Consider the following 26348-nt stretch of genomic DNA (forward strand, 5'->3'; position numbering starts at 1 on the left):
GGGTAGTCCAGCCATACTCCAGGAGGAGTGCGGGACAGCATCTGTTGGCCAGTATAAAGAGCTCAAGCCAAGAGAGGTCCGTGGACTCTGCTTCCCAAAGGTCTGCCTGGTCCGGCGCTGCCTTCACTCGACTGATGTGCAGGCCTTTAAAGGGAGACTCTGAGGTCAAAAGAAGTGAAGAATCTCTTAAAAGGATACACAAGTGTACCCGTGCATGAAAAGCGCTAGGGGAGCGAGGGACTCTTTTTATGGTTTATAGGACGCACCCTCATTAGTGGTGAAGAGGGCGATTGACTGTAGTATTATTAGATGTTAGGCCTGCCGTTCTGATAGGGAGCAGGTAGATGGTGGCATATCTGCACTAGAGCAGAGGGTTGCATAGTATGTAGCGGACCTTGCTATGCAAGAGTGGCACGCAGTGCAGGCAATTGGTATAGTTGCATCATTTTATTCTCTTTGGGGACAAATTCTTTTGGAGTATATGCGCGCAGCGCACACGTGTTTTGTGAGTAGCAGCAGTTTGTTTTCTAGTAATGTGGAAAGTGATCGTAGTGTTCGTTTTATGTGGCTGTGGAAAAAACAGAAGAGCCAGATCCGAAATAACTTGTAAATAGCGCAAAGCCACGTAGCATGAGGAACTGCATTTGAGTGGGAAGAGGAGTAATTGCTTTTTCTAATGTATTAACATGGGGCCCCGTTATTAAGGTGATTGGCCTGGGGAGAAGGTAATTTTTGTACTAATATGATATAACAGGGCGGGCCTGTGGAGAAGGCCATGGTGTGCAAACATTGAGTGCAAGGTGTGAAAGGGGGGGTTTGCAGAGTAGGCTGTAGCAAGTGAAACTAGGGCGATCGAGCAAAGTGGTAAGTATAAGAATTGAGCAAATGGGACTGTTTGAAGAGGAAGTGAGAGTTTAAAGGTTTAAAATAATAAAGGCAAGGAAAGGAAAGGGAGAGGAGAATAATTCAAATAGAAAGGAATAAGGCGGAGGCAATGCCATCCTATTGTGGTGCTCCGTTTAACCACATATCCAAGAAATTCCCCCAATATTGTGACAAAATTGCAAAGTACCATTTCGAATGGGTGCACAACACAATGGGGAAGTGTTATACACAATGGCCCGGAGAGAGGACGTTCGATAAAGATATCATAGAAAGTATGTATTCTTACTTGGCAGCTACATACAAAGGAGCAAAGATTAAAAAGGGACGGGACATGCTGGGGCTTTGGAAATTGTACAAAGAAAAAGAAACCGAGAAAGGGAAAGAGGAGGAAGAGCAGGGAAGTGCACCACCCCCACCCTATACGATACACTCATTTTTTAAAACCAGCTGTAGGGTATACAAATCCTAAACGAATGTCTCAAGACAAGGAAGTATCACATAAAAAGAACGAAGAGGGTGACCCAGGTATTATCAGCAAGGATGAGAAAGGAAAGAGGAAATATTTAAATGACATAAAAGAGAGCCTGCAGCAGCAACTTCATATTGTGTTCAAGGAGGCAGAAAAAGCAATGGGAAAGGAAAGGAACACGAGAAGGCAGCCAATGAACAAGGGTGGACAGCAGGACGCATAAAGTTTAAAATAGACAAGTGGTGACAGGACTCAGACTATAGTGGAACTGATACAGTAGACAAAGGGTACACCGTATCGGACTGGGAAGACAGCAGTGACAGCAATCATGGGAATGATGACATAGAGGCACGCAGTCTGACAGACAAGAGAAGGGAAAGGAGAAGAGATGAGAGAGAAGAGGAGGAAAGAAAAGAATCACTGGGTGACTGGGGAAATAGGCTCCGGAGCAGTAAAACCAGAATAGTGGTAGCAAGGGGACACAATGTTGCAATAAACGCAGATCTCGCACACAAATGCCTCCTTTACATACCATGGCAGACAAAGGACAGGGACAATTATTTTACAGTTCACCTTTGTTGATGGCAGGGGCAAGCAAGTGGATTTATGTTTTTGAAAAAGAGACAGCAGGAATCCCATTGGCCATAGGAGACATACAAAGTTAATTGGCAGCATTGGTCGAGGAGAGAAGTGACAACATTTGGCAATAGGCTGGATACTCTGGGGTAAAGTTAAGCTCTAACATACACAATCGAGCACCCGCCAACAACTATCAAGCACATGTTTGGAAAGCTCTAAGGGAGCTGTATCCAGACACATCCGACATGGGTTCTATATTGGCTTTCAAAATGAAGCCAGATGAGGATCCCACAGCATACATACGATCCATTCAAGAAATGTGGATGCAGGAAAATAAACAGTCATGGCATGAGAAAATACCTTTGTTCTACCACATTCTAGTGAGGGGGCTCCCCACAGATGTGCAGGTCTCTTTAGAAAAGATAATTGGAATAGAGGCAAAGGGGTAATCTGAGATACAGGTGACAATAGTACACTATTGCAAATGAAAACAGGAGAAGGATAAGTAGACAGTCGATAATGCAACCAAAGTGGAAAACAAATTAATTAAGAAAAAACTGGTGAAAATACACATGACGGGAGCAATACTTACACGGCCAGTCGTGGTTCCACAAGCTCAGCAAGGGGGGGCGTCCAGTGGCCACGGTAATGCAGCCAGAAGTTTACACTCAGGTGCCACCTAACCAGCAATGGGGAATGGTACAGATGCAGCAGCAGCCCGTATTCATAAACGTGCTGCAGCAGCCAGGTTATGCAGGCAGGTGGAGTAAATGGGTAGATGGGACAGTATCCGACTGGGAGAGGATACTAAACACATGGAAGGGGAATGGGATACCAGGGAATGACTCCACGTTTTGGAGTATAGTGCTTCATATGTGGGAATTTTGGACATTTTACATGAACATACCCACTCATTGCACAGGCAGGACAGCCACAACAGACATGCATGCAGCAGATGCATCATCAGGTGCAGCCCGCACAAACACAGGGTATTGCTACCCAGGGACAAGTGCAGGTACAACATGGGGAAATGGCAGGAACTCAAGGTACAGTGAATGCACTCCATGCACCAGTACAGACACAAATTCTAGAAGGGGTAATGATATTGGGACAGAAGACCCTGCCCCGATACATTGGAGTGACAGTGGTGGGTGGTAACACATTAATGTCATCCGCGAACACATTTTCTTAATAGGGGTGCGCACGGAGAGTGCAAGAGTGTCCTGTTCTAGCAGTAGCTGAAGATCCAACGGAGGAACCATAGGTAGCAGTTCAGATAGGACAGAGGGGATTTCCCTTTCATTTAGATACTGGAGCAACTAGATCATGTTTCAAGGAAGGAGGATTTTGATTACCTAATAAACATTTGGACACACAAGGCTTTTCGGGGACAATTTTGAAAGTTCCTCTGGCAAAATATTTCCCCTTGACATTAGGGACGCAGCACATTGTAGCACCTTTGCTCTATTCAAAACACATTCCTATCAACATTCTAGGGAGGGACCTGCTCAGCAAACTGAATGCCACAATTTCATTTTCGAAGAAAGGGATGGTGTGCACCATGCCAGGGATGTATCCAGCTCAGGTGGAAGTACTGATTAAGGCCTACTATGCACACAGCACAATGAGAGGGTTACCCACACACATAGAGGTATTTGTGTATGGGGTACACGTGTTGTTGGGATGGTTGCCAGGGATGGAAGTGAAGGTGTACTGGCTGTCCTACACATTTTTGTTCAGGCCTCAGTGTCCCTCCTCAGTTAGCTCAGGCACACACAGGCTACTGTACTCGGATAAAGTAGTGGTATGAAAAGACATGACTTTACTAGGTAACACTGATGAGAATAACATGGAATGGTGCTCAAAGTTCTGCATTGACGCCACACTGACATTGACAGGAGTAAGTGACACAGAGTTGTTTGCAACTGAAGACAATGAAGGAGGAGAGGTAGAGTTCGAACTGAGCTTACCTTGCCCAGTACACATAACAGAAAGGGCAATGCCCCAGATGACCCATATAATAAACCAGAAAGCACAATACTTGCAGGAAGATTTGGAAAAGGTGCCCAAACGTTTGGGGACAACAGGACCCCCATGATGTAGGAATACTGAAAGGGGCTAGGGCAGTACATATCAAGTTGGAAGAAGGAGCACTATTGCCATGAGTATAACAGTACCCACTTGCTCGAGAAGCAGATGAGGTTATGTACGAGACATTGCATGCCCTATGGCAGCAAGGCATAATGCAGATGAGCTCATCACCTTGCAACACAGCAACCTATCTGATTAAGAAAGCAAAGGGAGAGAGTGGCATTTTATACAGGATTTACGCCTGCTGAATGACATTTTTGAGTATCCATTGGTTCCCAACCCACAATTTTTTGCAGCGTTCCCACAGAGGCACACTATTTCACGGTAGTTGACTTAAAGAACGCCTTTTTCTCTGTGGCACTACACCCAGACTCTAGGTATCTCGCTACCTTTATGTATCGCAGGACACAGTTCAAACATAGTAGAATTCCTCAGGGGTATTGCATAGGACCTAGCATCTTCAACAGAGTGATACAAATGGATCTGAGCAATTTGCAGGTTGCTAGCACAGTAAAACAGTATGTCGATGACTTATTGGTGTGCAGCCAAACAGAAGAGGAGTGTAGATGGGACTCAGTGATACTACAGACTTTGCTAGCAGGCAAAGGATACAAAGTGGACAGAGAGAAGTTACAATACTGTCAAAAAGAGGTGATGTACTTGGGGCAGGTTGTGTCAGCAGACGGGTGAAAAATAACACCAGAAAGAGTAGAGGCCATACACAAGACTGCACGACCAAAAACAGTGAAAAAAGCAGCAATTTCTGGGCTTGTGCAACTATAGAGCATGTGTTTTTGATTACTTCACATACACCAAGCCATTGTTGCAAGCACTAAAGGAAGCACAGAAAAACAAAACACACATAAAATGAACAGCTAAGATGGGGGAAAGCTTTGATGAGCTAATAAAGTGAGCTAGCGCATGCACCAGTATTAGCAACTCCCATTTACAAAGAAAGGTTTTGCCTGTTTTCACATTCAGATGGAAAAGTAATGACAGCAGTAGTGACACAGAAAAAGGGACAGGGACACAAGCTACTTGCATATTGCATTGGGTCAATAGATGCAGTTATGCAAGGACATTTCCCATGTCAGCAGGCAGTTGCTGCTGCTGCATTCGCTATTGAGAAGGCTTCCACAATAACCATGGGGTGTCCAGTAGTTTTAGTATGTGGAACATGCATTGTTTGCCGTTCTGGAGAAAACAAAACTAACACTGACAACTCAGAGGCATTCAGGGTACGAGGTAATACTAACCAACCCAGCAATAGAAGTGGTGAGGTGCAGGATAATAAACCCAGCAGAGTTCATTGCAGAGAAAGTAGAAGAAGGGAATGGTGTGCACAACTGTGTAGCATGCATCGACAGGAGCAAAGGTAACCCCTAGTTAAGGAAGAAGTGATCGAAGGGGGCATGGTTTTCATTGATGGGAGTTCCAGCATTGACCAGACCAAAGGGCAAAGGCACTCGGGATGTGCAGTGGTTGGGTATGGATGAGGAGTACACAAAGGGGAGGAGTTGATAGTGTACTCACAGACATGACTACCAAACCATTACTCTGCACAAGCAGTAGAACTAGTGTACTTGATTGAAGCATTAAACATGTCGGAAGGCCAAGCAGTGAACATCTTCTCTGATTTGCCCTTGTTACCTCTATGGTGCACTCAGGACTAGCAAGGTGGGAAAGTACAGGGCTCAAAGAAGTGATGGCACCCTCGTTCAGTGTGCAGCATTACTGAGTAAATTATTAGAGATGTCACTGCTCCCAGTAGAATTAGCATTGATAAAGTGCAAAGCCCATACAGAAGGGCAAGATTTTATCTCACTAAGAAATGAAAGGGCAGACAAAACAACAGAAGAAGCAGCATATATGCCAAAGGGATCACGTGTGCTGTTCCCTGTTGAGGAAGACGAAATACCCCTAATAGAAGTACTGAAAGTGAGCAAAGAGAAAGATGCATTGCCAGAAAGATTCAATGCAATCCCAATATTGCAGATAATTGAGTTGCAGGGAGAAGCATCAGATGCTGAAAAAGAACTGTAGAAAACAAGAGGATGCTCTCTGTGCCCAACTGATTTGGTCTGGTGACATGATAGCACAGGAAAGGTTGTCATGCCAAAGAAATTGTTAACATTTGCATGGGAATAGCTTCACTATCCTACCCACGTATCGAAAGGGCATGTGGCTGCAAGGATAAGTGAAGACTGGTTTGTGCCAAATCTGTATGAATGCATTTCTGAATATGTGAGTAACTGCATGATCTGCCAGAAGTTTCTGGCAGGTCACACATTGAGAGTTATACAGGGAACATTGCCACAACCAGAAGGCCGCTTTCCGGCACTTGCATATCAATTACGTCGATATGCAAGTGGGATGAACTTCTTACAAGTACATGCTTGTAGTTGTGTGTCCATTCTCACGTTGGCTTGAGGCAAGTCCCTGTGCCCACAATGATGCCCACTCTGTTGCTAAATTTTGGGTGAGGGAGGTATTCCTGAGGTGGGGGATTCCAGATGAAATTCGTTCTGATAATGGGCAGCACTTTGCCAACAATTTGATGAAGGTAGTAACAACACTCCTGGGGATAAAGTATAAACTATGTACAGTTTACTGTCAACAAGCCAACGGTTTTGTAGAAAAGATAAATGGACTGCTGAAAATGCGACTGGCTAAGCTTATGCAAACGCTTGAAAAGTCATGGGTTCACTGCTTGCCTTTTGCTTGGTTTGCGCTAAGAAATACGCCTGGGGGAGATCATCACTTGACTCCCCATGAGATTGCTACAGGGCAGAGAATTCGTGTGCCAATTACACCACTGCATACAATCACTGATGCTCACTCTACCTCTGCTATTCTGGGGGGGGCGGAAGTTAACACCTATTTTAAAGAATTTACCAAGCCCCTAAACTATATCTCCTTGCAGTGGTGGCCTAAAAACAAATCTGGACAATCAGGTGATCCAAACAGACATTTCCCACCAGCAGCACCTCTTTATCCAGGTGTCATAACCCTCGCCCAAAACCCTCTCTGGTAAACCTATTGCCAGGTGGAGTCAGGACTCAGGCCTCTAGAGCCTGGCATCCTCTTCAAAAGCCCTCATGGGGCCAGTCCTGGCACTTATGGCGCCAGGCTCATACACCATGGAAAACAATGTGCTTAGGAACTACTTTATTGTATTGTCAGCCAACATGGAGGCATCCACATAGCTTGGTTCCCAAGAACCAAGCTATGCGGTCTAGTGTTTTGGGTGTGGTAGCCTAGGGACTACTTTACCTGGAATATTTTGTTGGGGCTATTTAAACCACACCCGAGCAAGACAACACGCTTCGCGTTACTTTGCAGCTTGCAACGTGTCGCTCACCATGTCTAACTATTCCCTCGAACCTTGGAGAAGCAGAACCTGCAAGGAGACAAAAGGAACATCATTAGCAGCAGCATCTTACCTGCAGTCTTCATCTTAAACACTCGCAGCTACTGAGAACAGCTTCCTCGAATCTGCACGCCTCCCGGACAGAACGACCTGAAAGAGGAAGATAGAGGCAACATTAAAGAAAGCAGTAGAGACATTTAAAAAATACGAACGGCTCAAAAGGCTTACCTGGCTGGTCGCCTCTCTGCTGGCACCACTCTGGACATTCCACTCGCGCTGAAGAACACTGCGACCTACAATGAAGGTTAAAGGCAAGACTTTGCAGCGCTGCGCATAGCGCTTACTTACCGCATCATAGCGCTCTTAATGCGCCATCATTTACCAGCGGGGCTCAACCAAGCCAGTTCGCCGCGCTGAAGCTCCGCATACCTAAGGGTGAAAAAAGAGACATTTTAAACAAAGAAAGGCATGCAGGATAGCAACAAAACTAAAGAACAGCAATAAGACCTACCCGAACAATATCAAATGGGCCGGCGTCAGTGAAGTAACTGGACCGCACTTGCCATGAAAGACAACGCGCCCCTGCAAAGAAGGCAGGATGGAGATTACGCCTAATTCTACCACAAGGTGAGGAGAGGACGCCAGAGGGACTGAAATCATACGGGGGTGGAGGGAGGATACATACCCCAGTCGGTCAGTCTTGAACACAGTCTTCCTGTATTTTCAGGCAGAACCTTCCCCGCAGACCACATCAGGGCAAAGCTGAGAAGCATACCAGCAAGTAACCCGGCTGGGTGGCGTCCCTGTGGATACCAGGTGAGCGTAACAGAACGCGAAGCCTACCATAACAAATCCACCTGAGCGCCATGGAGACATCAGAAATGGACCAATTGGCCCAATTACTAGGAGAGCTTCGTGCTGAGGTTCATTCTGCCCGACAAGAGACTAATGCCCTCCGGAGAGACCTAATAGTGACCAAAGAACGCACGTAAGAGATTAGCAGGCAATACTTGCAATCACAGGCAGGACAGACACCTCTACCTGGAAGCAATCCAACGATGCAAAACCCCGCCATACCACCCATTCCGGTACAGATCACGTTACCTGGAACAGTGCCCTTGGCACCACCAGAAAGGTTCTCAGGCGACCCACGGAAGTATGCGACATTTATCAATCAGTGCCGCCGTCATTTTCTTTATAGGCCTGGAGCATTTCCAAAGGACCAAGCTCGGGTAGCTTTTGTCTTATCATACCTGAGTGGTAGTGCAGAAGATTGGTCAGTGCCGTTGGTAACCCATGATGATCCTCTATTGCTTTGGGGGGTTCCAGAGAGAAATGGAATAACGTTTTGATCGCCATACCCAGGAACAAGCAGTAGACAATGAACTCTTGTCCCTCCGATAGAGGGAATCAGGACTTGTTAACGTACATTGCTACCTTCAACAGACTGGTTGCCGAAGCTAGGTGGCCAGAAAACAAAAGAACCACGTTATTCCATCGAGGCTTACGAAGCGAATGAAAGGACGTCTTAGCCCAGGTGGTTGATCCACCCAGAGACTGTGCAGAATTCATAAATCTGGTCGTGCAGCTAGACCACCGGTTGCAGGACCGAAAGGCAGACCGGTCTAAGACAGACCCTCGGACCGTGTATGTTCGACTAAGGGAAAACACACCCTGTGTACCTGAAAATGCTGTAGAACCCATGCAGATTGGAGGGATACGGCCTCCATTAACAAAACAAGAGCGGGACAAAAGAAGTCAACAACAGCTCTGTTTGTATTGTGGGAAACCAGGACATTTCCTGAAGGACTGTCCAGTAAAACCCCCAAGAAGAACAGTCGGGGCCACAGAGAAGGATGAAGCTAAGGAATCGGAAAACTACCAAGCTCGACATACGTAGAGGTCAGTTTGTCGAGTGAGAAGAAAGAGTTGCTGACCTCGCACTTTGCAATACCAGTGATCTTAATTAACCACCAACAGTCGTCAAGAATGCATGCCGTTGAAGTATACATCGATAGCGGAGCAGTTGGAAATTATATTGATCAAGAACTGGCAGCAGAGATGGGGTTTCCTTTGTGTTCTAGGCCAATTATGGACAAGGTAACCACTGTGGATGGGACAGAAATCGCTTCCGGAACAGTAACCCAGTGCACAGCCAGGGTAACCTTGCTGTGCCAGGACGGACATCGGGAGTCTATTTTATTCGATCTCATCAAGGCACATCAGTTCAGGCTAATACTAGGGATGCCATGGTTGGTTGCTCACAACCTTTTGATAGACTGGCGGGCACGAAAATGAACCTTCCCTGGTGACTGCTCCCCTGCCTGCTATTACCAAGAGGAGAAACCCGAAGTCTGTTTCCCCATGACTCCCGGAGCGACAGTATCAACCCTGGGAGCAACTAATACCTTGCCAAGTGAATGCCATGATTTCCAGGATGTTTTCCGAAAGGACCAAGCCAATACATTGCCGCCGCACAGGCCCTATGACTGTCAGATCGACCTTGTTCCTGGTGCACAAATCGCTTGCGGCAGGATCTACGCTTTCACAGAACCAGAAAACATTTATTTGAAATCCTATTTAAACCAGTAACTTGCAAACAGATTTATCATCCTTCGAAGTCCCCCACAACCAGTCCTTTGTTCTTCGTACCGAAAAAGGAAGGAGACTTGAGAACCTGTATTGACTACCGCACATTGAACCAGATCACCGTGAAGAACCGCTACCCCTTGCCACTTATCCCTGAGATGCTAGACCAAGTTAAAGATGTCCAGATTTATACCAAATTGGACCTTCGAGGAGCGTACCACCTGGTCCGAGTCAGAAAAGGAGATGAATGGAAAACTGCCTTCTGTACTAAGTACGGCTTGTTTGAATACCAAGTCATGCCCTTCGGGTTATGCAACGCTCCTGCGGCATTCCAGTATTTCATAAATGACGTCTTAAGGGAGTTAATTGATGTGTGTGCCTTAGTGTACATAGATGACATCTTAGTATACTCAGCCTCTGAACAAGATCATGTCAGGCACGTTCGTTCAGTCCTCACCAAGCTCCGTCAACATCACTTGTTTGCAAAGCTTGAAAAATGCTTTTTTCACGTCACCAAAGGAGAATTTCTTGGTTTTATCCTTACTCCAGGAGGCATCAGAATGGACGTGGACAAGGTAGATGCCATTCTGAAATGGCCTTCACCGACGTCTCTGAAAGGGGTACAAAGCATGCTGGGCTTTGCAAACTTCTACCGCCGGTTCATCCCAGACTTCTCTCAGGTTGTGCACCCAATAACAGTACTATTACAAAAAAACAATAAAAAGTTTGCTTGGACCGAAGAAGCAGAAGAAGCCTTTCAGGAACTTAAACAAAGGTTTACCTCCGCTCCAATCCTGCGACATCCTCTTCCTGACCTCCCTTATGTCGTTGAAAATGATGCGTCCAGTCTCGCAATGGGGGCTGTCCTTTCACAAAGAGACCCGGAAACCGGCCAGCTACATCCTGTGGCCTTCTGGTCGAAAAAGTTCTCACCTCCAGAGATTAATTATGCCATCCCGGACAAGGAACTCCTGGTTATCAAATCCGCCTTTAAAGCCTGGAGGCACTAACTTCTGGGGGCCAGACACACCATTACAGTCATCACAGACCACCGAAACCTGCAATATCTCAAAACAGCCAAGGCCCAGTCCTCGCACCAATTACGATGGGCCCTTTTCTTCACCGAATATGATTATGTAATCACATTTCGACCAGGAGTCAGAAACGGAAAGGCAGATGCCTTATCTCGCATGGGCATAGATGAAATAGTATATACAACTCCAGACCCAGTACCTATTATACCTGAAGACAAACTCTTGGGTATCACGACAGCCTTAACACAAGCAGAACTATGAAAAGAAATCCAACGGACAATGTATCCTGATGCCTACCTCGCATGGCAAACTCAAGGAGAACAATATACCATGAAGGACCATCTACCCTTTTTTAGGGATCGCCTATATGTACCCAAGAAGGAATTACAACAGCATATTATTTCAAACTATCACGATTCACTGATCGCAGGGCATCCTGGGATTGCCAAAACCCTAGCTAAGGTGAAAGAGAACTTTTGGTGGCCTACCTGGCGTAAGGACATCATTCAGTCTATTCAGTGCTGCTGTGTCTGCGCACAAAATAAATCACAGAAACAAAAACCATCTGGTCTCCTACAACCATTGGACATTCCTCCAGTTCCATGGCACACTATTTCCCTTGACTTCATCACTGATCTACCTCCAAGCCAAGGGTTCAACACCATCCTTGTAGTTGTGGACTTATTCTCAAAGATGGCCCATTTTATTCCTCTCAAAAGCCTCCCAGACACAGCCACTTTAGCAAAGGTGTTCCTGGAGGGCATGGTTAAACTACATGGCTTCCCTTCGGTTCTGGTCTCTGATCGAGGCAGCCAGTTTGTTTCAAACTTCTGGAAATAATGTTGTGCAATGGCGCAGATCGACGTTCGGATATCTACCAATCACTATCCCCAAATGGACGGCCAAACCGAGAGAACCAATCAGACACTCGAGCAATATTTACAGTGCATGCTGCACCAAGAACAAAGGAATTGGAAAGACCTACTATGGATAGCCGAATATGCATATAACAATTCTTTGCATTCAAGCACGGGACAAACACCCTTCTATACCCTTAATGGCAGACATCCACGTACTTCTGAACTAAACCTTCCAGGCAGCTTGGAAATGCCAGCGGTAAAGACTCTACACACAACCATTAATCAGGCTTTCAAAAGGGCAAAGGAACACCTTATTCATGCCAAAGAAAAACAAAAGAGATCCGCTGACCAACACCGGAAAAAGGCTCCTAATTATCAAGTAGGAGACAAAGTTTGGTTAGCCGCTAAATTCGTACCCATCAAGGGAACCCGGACCTTTCATCCCAGATTCTTAGGACCCTATACCATTAAGGCAATTATCAACCCAGCAGCCGTGAAACTGGATTTACCGCCTCATCTACACATCCACCCGGTATTCCATGTGTCCCTCCTGAAACCAATGCAACCCGGCACACGGATTGGGACACCACCTAAGCCCATACTTGTTTACGGAGAACCAGAATTCGAAGTCAAAGATATCTTGGACTCTAAATACTCTAGGACCAAGCTATATTATCTCGTTGATTGGAAAGGAATTGGACCACAAGTTAGATCGTGGGAGCCCATTTAGAATATCCACGCACTACATCTAATCAGGAAATTCCATCGGAACTTCCCAACCAAACCTGGGCCAGACAGAAGGAACACCATGGGAGGGGTCTTAGGGGGGAGTGCTTTCACGACCCTCGCCCAAAACCCTCTCTGGCAAACCCATTGGCCAGGTGGAGTCAGGACCTGGGCCTCTAGAGCCTGGCATCCTCTTCAAAAGCCCTCATGGGGCCACTGCAGGTTCATACACCATGAAAAACAATGTGCTTGGGGGCTACTTTATTGTATTGTCAGCCAACATGGAGGCATCCACATAGCTTGGTTCCTATGAACCAAGCTATGCGGTCTAGTGTTTTTGGTGTGGTAGCCTAGGGACTACTTTACCTGGACTATTTTGTTGGGGCTATTTAAACCACACCCGAGCAAGACAACACACTTCGCGTTACTTTGCAGCTTGCAATGTGACGCTCACCATGTCCAGCTATTCCCTCGAACCTCGGAGAAGCAGAATCTGCAAGGAGACAAAAGGAACATCATTAGCAGCAGCATCTTATCTGTAGTCTTCATCTTTAAACACTCGCAGCTACTGAGAACAGCTTCCTCGAATCTGCATGCCTCCCGAACAGAGCGACCTGAAAGAGGAAGATAGAGGCAACATTAAAGAAAGCAGTAGAGACATTTACAAATTACGAACTGCTCAAAAGGCTTACCTGGCTGGTCGCCTCTCGGCTGGCACCACTCCGGACATTCCACTCACGCTGAAGAACACCGCGACCTACAAGGAAGGAAAACACAGGTTAGCAAAGGCAAGACTTCACAGCGCTGCGCATATCGCTTACTTACCGCATCAGCGCTCTTAATGTGCCATCATTTACCAGCGGGGCTCAACCAAGCCAGTTCGCCGCGCTGAAGCTCTGCATACCTAAGGGAGAAAAAAGAGACATTTTAAACAAAGAAAGGCATGCAGGATAGCAACAAAACTAAAGAACAGCAATAAGATCTACCCGAACAATATCAAATGGGCCAGCGTCAGTGAAGTAACTGGACCGCACTCGCCCATGAAAGACAACGCATCCCTGCAAAGAAGGCAGGACGGAGAGCACGCCTAATTCTACCACACAGTGAGGAGAGGGCACCAGAGGGACTGAAATCATACGGGGGTGGAAGGAGGATACTTACCCCAGTCGGTCAGTCTTGAACACAGTCCTCCTGTATTTTCAGGCAGAACCTTCCCCGCAGACCACATCAGGGCAAAGCTGAGAAGCATACCAGCGAGTAACCCAGCTGGGTGGCATCCCTGTGGATACCAGGTGAGCGTAACACCAGGTGACTACGTACTCATTCGGAATCACTTAAGAAAGTGGAAGGTTGAGCGCTTCACTGGTCCACATACTGTCATCTGTTCAACACTGACAGCAGTAACTATTGAGGGACGGTGCGGATGGGTCCACATAGCCGAGATTCAAAAAGACAAGCACCCTGTCTCTCAAAGCACAACATAATGGGAGTATAAGCAAACTTTGTTTTCATTTTCTAGCTGCCCTTAGAATGTATAGAAAGCTAGCGAAAGAGGGTGTGGAAGAAGATTATAATGCAAAATGTGTGACAAAGAAAAAGGAATGTTCAGGTTTTTGGAGTGCTATGATGTAAATATGTTTTAGTGTAGTTTTAACGTTTTTGTTTTATTTGTTTTTTAAAGAAAAAAGTGAAACACAATTGAATGCAGAAAGAAAAATGGGAAAGAGAAATGTGATAAATGGGGAAGGCTTCCACCATGGCACTGAGGAAGAGCATATTTCATTAACGGGCAATATTTGGTATGATGAAATGATGCATGTGGGAAGAGACAGTAAGTGGCACATGCTACATGTGCTCTCTCATACCATATGTAGTTGTAATGTCCAAACCTTTCCTGCCCCAAGGTGTGTCCTATGGGGGAGGTGGGTTGCCTAATGCACCTGTGTCTCTGTAGAACTCAAAGTTTATTCCAGGGTGAAAAAGTAGCAGTTCCCTGGGTGGATGAGGGGAAAATGTATATGAAGACAACTACGTAAAATTAACACGAATGCTCCAAAATCAGGAAAGCAGGTTTAGGGTCCTAATGAGGGGGAATTACAAATAAGAGATCATAAAAGATTGCAATGCACAACTAAAGAAGTGCAAAGTGTCCCCTGATGTCACACAAGGCCACTGATGAGAATAGAAGGAGCAGTTTGGTGTTGGCACAAATGGGAGGGGGGAATAATGCAGTGTCGTGCTTGGATTGGTGGGCTTTGAGCAAAACATGGTAGCCAAGGTTATTGGCAAATGTCGAGCAACATGGGAAAAGTATGTTCACGCTTTAAAGTGGTTACATGAAAAACATCAACTGGTTGACATAAGGAGCTTTACATGATTCCCTTTGTGTTTCAGGTGAAGTTGGGTCAATTTTCCTGGGAACTCATTTGGGATGCGCCAAGGTGATGAAGATTGCAGCGCTAGTGTGAGGAACCACAGCGGCAATGATTAGTTGGTGGGCTTACGGAACCAAAGCATATGCCTCGCTTCCGCCTGACTGGAGTGAAGTTTGCGATATTGTCACTTTGCTCAGCCCTGCACTTGTGGTGCCTCAAAATAGCACTACCACGAAGATTGCACTGCAGGGGAAATGGTGCAACAAAATGAGCAGCAAAAAATAATAAGGAGGAGAAAATGGGAAAACAATTATTTCTCAAGGAAGAGCGTAGAGAACCTGGCGGCTATCCCAGATGAGTATATTTTCCACAGCTGACACTTTTTTTACTTCTTTGTTGCTTCCAGGAGTACAGGCTGCAGCAAATTTAAAATGCCTGCAGCTGACTCAATATGAGTTATTACAGCTGGCTAATTCAAGAGCAAAAGGTTAAAAGGTGATTAAAGAGGAGATGAGAGCCTATCCCTTGGTAGCCCTTCAAAACCGATTTGTTTTGGAACTACTAACAGCCATTGAAGAGGTGTCTACGCAATATTTGGGACAAGCTGCTGCACCCAGATTCCGGGTGATGTTGCCTCCAATGGAACTCTAAGTGCAGCTATACAAGAGATACGGACACTCCAGCGAAAAAGATGACAAGCAAGGTTAATGGAGTGCAAGCAAAAGACTTGACTGGACAGAGTATTCGCATGGGTACCCCCCCTGGCTTTCTGGAATGTTTGGGGTGACTGCCCCTATGCTAATGCTCATTCTCATTCTCTTCACCTTCTTCATTTTTAAGAACATTTTAAAAGTATATTTAAACAAACAAAAAGGACATTTGATGTTACCCTTGAGTGTTGACAAAAATAGTTTTGAAATGAAGGGTAGAAACAATAGTGGGGAAGAATCAAGAGGGGGATCCTGATGGATAGGTTTTTACACCACCTGCAGATGTTGACATTTACAAAGATTTCTTGATTCAATGTCGAAAGAATGGGACAGGGTGTGTATCGGTGGGGGAAGATTTAAATGGTTGGTAAGAGACTGGGGGAGACATGACACATTTGGAAAGAATTTGGATACATAAAGATGAAGTAGCTAAAAGGAACAGGAAGCCCAAAAAGATTTAGTTATTAATAAAAAAGGGATGCAAGTTCAATGCGGTATAATGGAACACACTTATCAGCTGTGATAGTAGCACTGTAAAAGGGGAGGGGGCTCTTTCTCATAACTGTGAAATAAAATTCTTAATGAAACTGATCCATAAATACAGGAGCACAGATAAGTCTAACCAAACTTAGTGGTAGAACGAAAATACAGTAGGTAGGCCTTAAAAGCTTGGGTTTGCTTTAAACGTGTGTTAGCATTTTAAGCGCGGCAAAGGACACTCTGGCTGGTGATTTAGTGCAGAGTCTGCAATCCCAGGCCAGCACCATGAAAAGAAGACAGTGGTTATTTTTCAAGGTCAGAGATTACAGCTCACAGGTTTCACTAATGAAAATGACCATTTTATAATTCAAAATCATTTATGAAATACAATTTTTTCATGGAGACAAAAAGAAACACAGGGTTTTCAAATTGCCCTGTAGGACATTTTCCCTGGGAAACGGGTTAAAGTGTTCCCAATATACAACAAGTGTATGGTAGCATGTCCGTGGTTCAAGGCTCTGATGGCGTCATGCTGAAGGGCCATTCTCATGGGAATCAGGATGAGGCAACCAGGCAGTTGAATAAAGTTCTGCTGGTCGTCTCAAATGTTTCAATGACTTACCTTTGTGCTGTGGGAATTGTGGGTGGATTGTGATGTAACAGGGTGTAATTGAGGGTGTTGTTGGAAGGTACGTGGACCCAATTATTGATTGCAATGTATGATTTTCTAGAAGGGTTCAAAGTGCAAAGTACAATCAGTTCTGTGTGGGGAGATTTTTTTATGTTGCACGATTGAAAATGTGAACTACTTTGTTTTGTATAAAAATTCTTAGTTAAGGGGCGTTTCTTTGACAGCGCCTTTTCAAGCAGTTCTATTCTGCGATCTGTTTGAATTTGCTGTTCCAGCTGCATTTGGAGCACTGAATAAAACTGCGTTCCTTCTTGCACCGGCGTACACTCCTTTTTGACTAATCTTTTGGTGAGCTCTACGAGGTGACCTCGATAAACTGCCTTAATTAAATTTGCAAGCCAGAGTAACTTTAAATAAAACTTGTAAGATTGAAGACTTGGAAGCTCAACGCAGAACTATACATTCTCCAAATTTGTCTTGCATACCCCACAATGATATAATCCATCCCTCCCTGAAGTATTTAAACAGAATAAATAAAAGGCAATCTTAAGGCACAAATACTGGTAGATATTGCTCCAAAAGGTCCCGCATGTAAATTTGATGAAATGTAGATGCAAATTCCACCGTCTAGAATACATATTCTGAACTATCTAGCGATAAAGTGTGAGTTTGGGGAGGGCGGTACGTGAGGTGCTGTTAGAAGAAATTGATTGAAAAAAATAAGAAAAAATTTAATGATTTACTTTAATGTATTTATAAGGGGAGAAGATATTATCAGAAATTGCAGGACTAGGAAAATTAGAGTAATGTTCAAATCTAAAAAGATGGAAAGATCAAATATGTGAACATGAGATAGAAGTTCCTTCAGTGGAATCAACTAAGAAAATGCATGGATTACTAAAAAATTACAATATTTTATTTTAACCCATCTACGTTACACCCAGTAAAAAGTGCCATGATTCAGATCTAATCTAATAGAGAAATGTTTAGATGTCAAGAGAAAGGCACTCTGCTACACGTTATTGCTTTATGAGATTAGGTTAAACTACTCTGTGTGAAAGTTTTTAAAATGCTACCAGAAATAATAGTGAAGAGGGTGTAAATCCCATTTTGTAATCGAGTAGCAAGGTAATTAAAGAAGAAGAGGAGGAATGTACCTGTGCTGCCCCTGCACACGCTACACTTGCAATAAAACCTGGGATGCTTCATCAAATAACATTGCAGTAATGTATCTACATAACTAAGGATAGGAAGCTAAGGATAGGAAGAAGGAATATTATTCAATATATTTTGGGAAGGAAGGGCCATAAATAAATAGACAAAAATAAAAACAGAAAGAAGAAGGAAAGTAGAAAGACTGCCTTATAAAAAATCCCTAGATGACAAATTAATTTAGAAATATTTTTTCAGTGTAGAAGATTTAGATGATGTGTTTGAAGAATGTTTAGCACTACACTTTAAATATGCTTCATTGTAATAGGTTACTTTTGGGTGAGTATATCTTATATATGCTTGGAAAAAACATGTCGACAAATAAAACCGTTAAAAGGAACAGAATGTAAAATATTGTTGGCTGATCAAACAAGCTGAGGACCTACTTGCCAAGATCAAACAGAATGTTTACAAGAAAAGATCAGTGCTCAACACAATGAAAAGATGATACGGGATGGCTTTTTAACCAAGAAGGTGATTTTCTCTTGCAGCGCAACCCAAGTACTTCAATATTTTACACACACTCCAATGTCCATAGTAAGGTTGACCTGAAACCAGTGAGACCAATTACATCTGGTGGAACCTTTATTAAAATATGCTGACTTCTCTATGAGAACGGCGATTCCTAAATGAAGTCCCTTATCCAGGTCGGCACCCAAAATCATGGTGGGAAGATAAGATGATGCCAAGTAATGCCTTTTTATCTCCAGGACTATATTGCTATATACCCAAATCCTGCACAGGGAATCACTCGCAGTAATTGAAGTTTTTCAACACAACAGGGATCCTCCCGAAGGAGTCCCGGTGGAATGTTGTCTTTGCTGTGCCAAAATAGCTTCAATGGAGAATTATTTACAGCTTGATTGACAATTATTTTTATCAAATTAAAGATATGGCCATAGGTGCCATAATGGCTCAGAACATTGCCAAACTTTATTTAGAGCATTCTGGAAAAAGAGTACTCTACACAGAGATTAATATTATTAGGGACAGCATATTGTTGTTTAAAAGATACATTGCCATTGATGATGCTATATTCATATGGAAAGGGAACTAGCAGAGGGCAGAAGAATTCCTTACTTGGACCAATTTTCAGAACCCATATTGGTGGTTAAAAACAATCTCAACAAGGAAGAGAGATGCTCTTTTCACCTTTTTTTCCAGAAGAATGAGTCTCTAGGGAGATGCTGCTACGCTAGGATTAATTTAATTTGCAGCCCCTCTTGTACAGTTACTGTATTGAGCAGTTTTTAGATATTGAAACAGCACTACGGAGGGCTATCAAAACGAAGACAGAAATCTCAACCAAAAAGTCAAAAAGAGCCAGGAAATTAGTTATGAATTATAGTAGTGAAGTGGTAATTTCTGGACGTAGAGGACCCATGACAGATTATTTTTGTCTACAAATCTTCTAGCCTGTCATACAAAATCTAAATGATCATTGAAAAGAACTAGCCCACTTTGCACAGTGGCATCAGCAAAGTGAAGTCCCTTACAGTTGCATTCAAAAGGAGTGCAAAGATCAAAAACATGTCAAAGAGGAACAGCATTCACAACAAAAACAGCAAACGCACTGCCTGCCGCCCCACCCGCTTGGTTATTGGGACTCCCTAAGGTAAATTGACACTATCCGCGTGGTCATGATCAGTCCGCTATCTTGCAAGTTAAATTACACAGACTTTTGCTTTCCAAATTCGTGGCAGAAAAACTGTATGCTTCATGCTGCAACCCCACGTCAAGTAAATGGATTGTGCTCTATCTCACTTTCGCACACAGCAAGTTGGCCGTCATATCATTGGTTCTCTCAAGGATAGATTAGGCCAACAGAGTTTACGGAGGTATGCTGCACAACAGCACAAAAACTACAACAGATTCAAAACACAGCTGCTAAGCCATTAGTCAAACTCAACAGGCAGGAACACAACACTGACTCTTAGAGCACTGCAGTGGCTACCAATTTCTTTTTTAAAGAATCAATTTGAAGACCAGCTGAATTGCCCATGGATCGGTCAAGGTCAAGGGGCAGAATTCATCCAAAGTATAATCTAACATTGCCTGACAGAGCTATAAGATCCATAAACCATGTACCATTAGAAACCATGAGATGCTGCAGAGAAAGACAGTGGCTTCACCTTTTCTACTATGATGGGCGAACTTTAGAACTTCTACTGCTAAGAGAAATAAGCACATTACAGGACCACCTTAAATTCAGGAAAACCCAAATTACTAGCTTTTCAATGCATAATCAACAGAGGTTAGCCAACACTCCACATGCGGTGGAAGCAGCAGCTCATAACCAACTCCTACACACATGCACAGCATAAGGGAATGCAATACCAGTCCCACCTGTCCAGTTCCAACTATCTCATTGCACTCGTAGAATGGTGCCAATAACTGAAATATGGCAATACCCCCAGGCACTGCTAAAATGCTAAGTGAACACCTCTGCTCTTCTTCAAAATCAAAAGCAGAACGCAGGACATCAGCCCTCTACAACCACAAAGAAGCACAACATCCTTCACTGCAATGCAACCAGCAGTGGGGTCACAAGCTTGCACATGATATGGAAACCTGCAGGACCAATCACTGACCTTAAATTCACAATTTCTCCACCTTTCTTACCACATGCAAACTCACACTAGCCACTCGACCACAGAATGTAAAGGCCCTTTGCCCAGACTTTAGCCAATACATCTCTACACCTCTGACACCAGTTCTCACCCCCACACCGCAAACTCAAGATAACCTTTCTGGACACAAAGTTCTTGATGCTCCCAACACATGACACCTAGAAAGCAGCCATGCATGCAGAGCAAAGAATACTACCAATCTGCACCATCAACACAAAGCACTGGCATACTGCTACCCTCGCCCGCCCCCTCCTAACTAACCTAACACACCTACTCTCTTTCAGATCATCATGAGTTCCTGGAGACCATGCAAATGACAGTGGTGCACTGTACAATTCCTAACTGCATAACCCAGTGCATCTCAGAGATGGGCATCTACAGTACCAGGTGCCCAATGCCAAATGTAAACAGTGGGAAAATCAAACCAAAAGACAGAAACCGAAACACAGCAAATATGCCACGCATTCACGAGAAGGTGATTACAGCACCACTTGCTCATCATTTTATTGCAGCTGGGCAGTAGGTGAATGACCTGTGGTTGTCCATAGTGCAGAAGGTCAAACACACTTTTCTGATTAATGAAGAGGGCATTCTTATCAAGAGAGTCTTGCAACTCATTTTCCTAAACCAGTCCTATGTACAGAAGCTCAACAAGGTAATAGAGGGGAACACCCTGTGCACTCCAATAAAGGTAGAAAACAGATATCATGAAAATAAAGAAAGGACAAATGTTTTGTAACCATTGTTCTAAAAAGGTTTTTTTTAAAAGGTATACTTGATTGGCATAAAGGACCATCATTTTAGATCTAAGTCTAAAAGTTTCTGATTAGTCATACTGTTACCAGTAATTTGGTAAGAAGATGCAGCATAGAACAGGGAGAATTATGAATCAAAGTAAGAGAAGATAACTGGTAAGGTTTTCAGAAATAGTGCTTCATCCAAAGCATTACCAATCAGAATGTTCTACTGTTGTCTCACTCTCAGCCCATGCTGCTTGGTACAAACTCAACAAAGCTCCCCTAGAAGTAAATAACAGGATCCAGGTGCCTATGCACTCCCTTTGAAGCACTTATGTGATCATTGTGCTCCTCTATTATCACTGCCACTATGCCCAAAATGGAAAATATTAAGAGGGGCAATCTGATCTATTGGACAAATGCATGCGTTTGTTATATTGTTATGGAGAAGAACCATCATCGGATTTGAAAATAGATGCGAGGTTCAAGGTTTTCCAAACATAATGCCATGAATAAGGCTGTAAATAGTGAAATGCATCAATGAGCAGAAGGGCTGGGGACATTTTTTTAAAATGCACTTTTTAAAACAATATCCGAGCTCTGAGTGATGTCACAGGTGGCCTTATTAATTCATGGAAACTGGGGAACAGTTTAAGGGTTTTTATTTTTTTAAACCAGTTGAGATATGTGACATGTTTAGTCTAAATATGAGCAGATTTTTGTTGTTAAATATATCGCACAGGGCTGGAAAACGGAGGGGGAATACTCTAATGGGTGTCTCTCTCTCTCGCCCCTGTGGTCTTTCCCTTCGTAGCCCAGGCACCCCTAAATCCCAGGTTTCACCCACTAGCTATTGTAATCACCTGCTAGCTAAGGCTAGCTTAGATGAAGGTCCAAAGGCAAATCCCTTATCTATCTCCCTGAGGGTTTTTTCTAAGTGCCCCTATCCCCAGTGTGTTCAACAGAGGTGATGATTTATTTGTCCCAATTGCAGACACTCTGATCTTTTCTCACACTCCACGCTCCTGTCTCTACCCTTTCCCTTGATCTTATGACTCCTCTTCCTTCCCTCTCCTGAGCTACACCAACATCCCCTCACGTCCCCATCTCTGACTCCTTCTTGTCTTCCTTACCTCTCTCCTGTCCCTCTCACTTTTCACCTACCCTTCTCCTGACCTCTCACTGCACGCTTCTCTTCACCTCATCCCCTACTCAGAGGTATAGTGCCTGCTCACCTGTGCAGGGATATAGGGCACTCACTATTCTCACACTCCCCTCCCTTCTCTCCTACACAATTCTCCTAGCACCTCACTCCTACACCCCTCTCTACCATCCTTACTCTCTCCCCGCCTCCACTTGTTCTCACTCTACGTACTACGCTCACTCCCCTACTTCTATCTTCGACACTTCCCTCACTACTACCCTCTCCTTCACAAACACTCTCTCATTCACTACTTCACTCTCACAAACTGGTACCACTTTCCCTCACAAGTGCCTCACCTCCACTCTGCTGCAATTCTGCCACCATCTCCTCAGTATTACACGTTGCCGTCGTTCCTCCGCCTGGTCTCTCGGTTTACCTCCACACCGCACCCCCTGCAATTGACACTCCGCCTTTCATCCTTTCCACTTTTTGTACTGTGGCTCTCCTGCTTCTAACCTGTCCCCTCCCCATTGGTTACATCACTCACCTGACTCCAATAGCCAATCGGTATCTGTCTAATCCCCAGGGGCTAGATTACCCACTAAGCCCCTCGACCCTTTTCAGGCATGGTTTTGTTAGCAGTCTCTTATGGTTTCCCTGCTGTTTTGGGTGCTGTTTGTCTGGAGTTTGTTTTTCTGTTGTGGTGAGTTCTGTGCTTTGCTGAGGCGCCGTTAAATTGTGTTGAAGGCCAAGGCTCATATTTCATATAAGTGGAAGTGTTCCTGTTTGCCCCTTCATTTGGTTTCAGTCTGGGTTTTCTTGATTGGCCGCAGGTATACCCTGGGAGTTGCAGTTTTTAAAAAAAGACATAGAACAATGGTCAGAAACAGTGCTGGGACTCAGCTTGCGACAGAGGTTGTCACCATTACCAACATGCATGGAACACGAGAGGGTCTCAGAGCGCCTTATCCCTCCTCTACCTCCTCAGCCCCCAAAGACGTTCATGACCCTGACCCAGTTAGAGTGAGCATAAAATAAGGATGTATATTTTACTAAAATACAATTGATGACAGGTGAAGGAGTTTGTAGCCCTGTAGGAACGACAGACGCCGTTCTTTAAAGTTTTTAATTATGATGGTGCCCAAAGGGATTGTCATAACTAAGGCCCCAGCCTTATTGTCAAGCATCCCTTTAATCGCCAGAGCACTTTTGTCTTCCATTGGAAAATGATGAGGGAATGTATGATAGACATTGCATTTCTTGCAGTGAATACGCACAGCACTGCAGTGTTTCAAGAGAACACTTCACTTAGAACTACAGCACACAATAAGGGACAGTTGGGGAGGGGGTCCGATGGAACTCGGGATAAACCTGGAAGGTTAGGGAAGGGGTAGAACAGCCTTCTAACAGAAGGTGGCAGAGTCCATGAGGTCAGAAAAGGTCTTTGACGAACAGTGAAGAGCAATTGTGCTTAGAATGCAAGGATATGCCTGTGCAGGGAACAGGCAGTCCTGATTGTTGTCTGGTCTTTATTCAATGCGTGCATGTTGCGATATGCTTTGGATATTTCAGACTCATGCCAAGACACCTTCCTAAAGGGTATGAAACAAATAAGAACGAAAAAGCTGCATATTTCGGTTTTTTGATGTTTTTGCTTTTTTACCCCTGAGAATTACAGCTGCTTTTCAGCAAGAAAAGCATTGTGGAGGTTGAACTTCCAGAATCAATGACAATTAAGCTCTCTTTCCATGTGTTTTGCAGCTGGAGCCGAAAGCCTTTGCTGCCAGTGGTGACCCAGCCTTCCAGTGCCAGTGGCCTCACTACATCAACCATCACCACCATCATCCGGACCGGAGGGGAATGGAGCACTGGCCTTTTCGGCATCTGTGATGACAAAGGTGTCTGTAAGTGTTTGCAAGCTAGCTACCTTTAGCCTGGCCGTCCTAGCAGAGTGCAATCTTCCTAGATGACAGGCTGTGGGGAATACGATATCATGGGTTCCCGTTAATGAAGCATGGCACGGCATTTCACCACTCGTGTCACAATATTGCTCAGCCCCACCATTCAATAAACTCAAACTTGAAATATTACAGCTGATGACTTTGGCATTGAAAGAGAATCTGACTTACACCGAACATGAAAGATGTTATGACAGATAGGTGCTTCTGGAAAGCGATAGTAATGTGGCAGAGACCCTCACATGTCCCCTGACTGAACATTAGTTATGTTAACATGCTCCAGAATCTTCTGCTCACTAACTCAATAGGAATGTGAAAGTGACAAATGAATTCAGCTTTGTCCCCTTTTTATTGTTGTTGGAAAACAAGCACTGCGTAGTTATGTGCAGGGTGTGGCGTTTCCCAGCTCTGCTTCGAAGGTGAGGGTTGTAGAACCATGCCTTTTAAGAAACAGATTAAATGCTCACAATTGATTAGGTCGCAATGGCTGTGCACTATCCTTAACCCTTTGAATAACCTTTTGGAAGCCAGGGATGGGTACCTTGAGTCCTTTCTTGACCACCATTATTTCTATTTTCTTTCGTTATTCTCCTCATCAAAACATGTCAATGGGTATTTTATTAATAGGACTAATGCGATTTAATCATGTCGTAATCAAATACTCCTAGTTCTTGAACATATCAAGTGACATTGTCTTGTGTGTAGTTTTCTTGCAACCTTAATTTACACAAAAACAGAGTATTCTCTGTCTGTCCTCCTTTGCTGGCTCTTGCATACTCCTTACAACATGACCTACTCAAGCTCAATTTCAAGCTATCAGTCACTCAGGGGTGAGGTTATCTAGGTTATTGAAATCACAAACCATGCCAGTATTAACTATATCACAGTAGAGAGTCTCTATAAGGGTGTGATTTCCAATATAAACTCTCAATGGAATCTCAGACATTCTAGTGCTCTCCAGAGGGACAACTAGTTCACTCTTTCCAAAGCCCTTTTATCTACAGAATGATGGCAGGATAGGTTTGCTGGATGTAAGTCTATTTGCTTAATCAGTTAGTTTTCTGCCTGGGATAAACCCTTTTTGATCTGTTTGTAGTATAGTTGATATAGTTGATAGGATTAATTTGACAATAATTTTCCTATGCATTTTTTATCTATGTTTAGTCCTGTGATCTGCCGTTATGATCCACTTGCCTGTTTATTTTGATGATTCAGAGGCATATATTTGAACATGAAACCGAGTCAAAGCAGGAGTAATTTAGGGGTGGGGGGCATGTGTTTATAAATTATGTTGCCTTATCCCTCTGGTATTTGGTGCCTTTCAATTTTTTATGTTTGAAAATTAATTTAATTCAAGGGAATATCATTCTTGAATTTGTTATAGTTGTACGTTTTGCAGGCAGCTTTCTGTATCGTGGGTATACATTTTTTTCTTATCTGAATAAAGGACAGTGAAATATTCCCAGAATGCTGGATCTGTTGATTGTGGCTACTAACTGTGGTATTTGTTACGGCGTCATTCATCTGCTTGACACAATTCCTTGATTCCCTAGTTTTTGCTTCACGCGCTAAGAATGCTCTGCACACCTTGCTATATCCAAACATTGTACCATGTTTATGTTGATTTTTAGGGTTGATTACAATTTGTAGCCTGGTTTGATGTCATATCAGGCATTTATTTTTACAAAGTTGTAAGCAACATGCTTTGTGCAATATAATGCATATTGCTTTTTTCGTTTTGTTAAACTTGACGTGTCTAAATTTCCATTTGTTTTGAATTTGTCCCAGTTGTTGTTATCTATTGAAGATTCAATGCTTAATTTAAAGGACTCTGTGTTCTGTTTTTGGACAGTTTCTGTAAAGTCTTG

The 26348-nt window shown here is 43.9% G+C and overlaps 1 protein-coding gene across 1 annotated transcript in view; it reads left to right on the forward strand.

Moving 5' to 3' along the window:
* Positions 1-26348, forward strand: part of PLAC8L1 (PLAC8 like 1) — a 173155-nt gene that overhangs the window by 62154 nt on the left and 84653 nt on the right. The window contains exon 2 of the mRNA XM_069650000.1: positions 24284-24426. Within this exon, the coding sequence (XP_069506101.1) occupies positions 24284-24426 (143 nt within the window). The remainder of the gene's footprint in view (positions 1-24283; positions 24427-26348) is intronic.

Source organism: Ambystoma mexicanum, chromosome 3p (assembly GCF_040938575.1).
Source record: "Ambystoma mexicanum isolate Mex_15411 chromosome 3p, UKY_AmexF1_1, whole genome shotgun sequence".
NCBI classification, from domain to species: Eukaryota; Metazoa; Chordata; class Amphibia; order Caudata; family Ambystomatidae; genus Ambystoma; species Ambystoma mexicanum.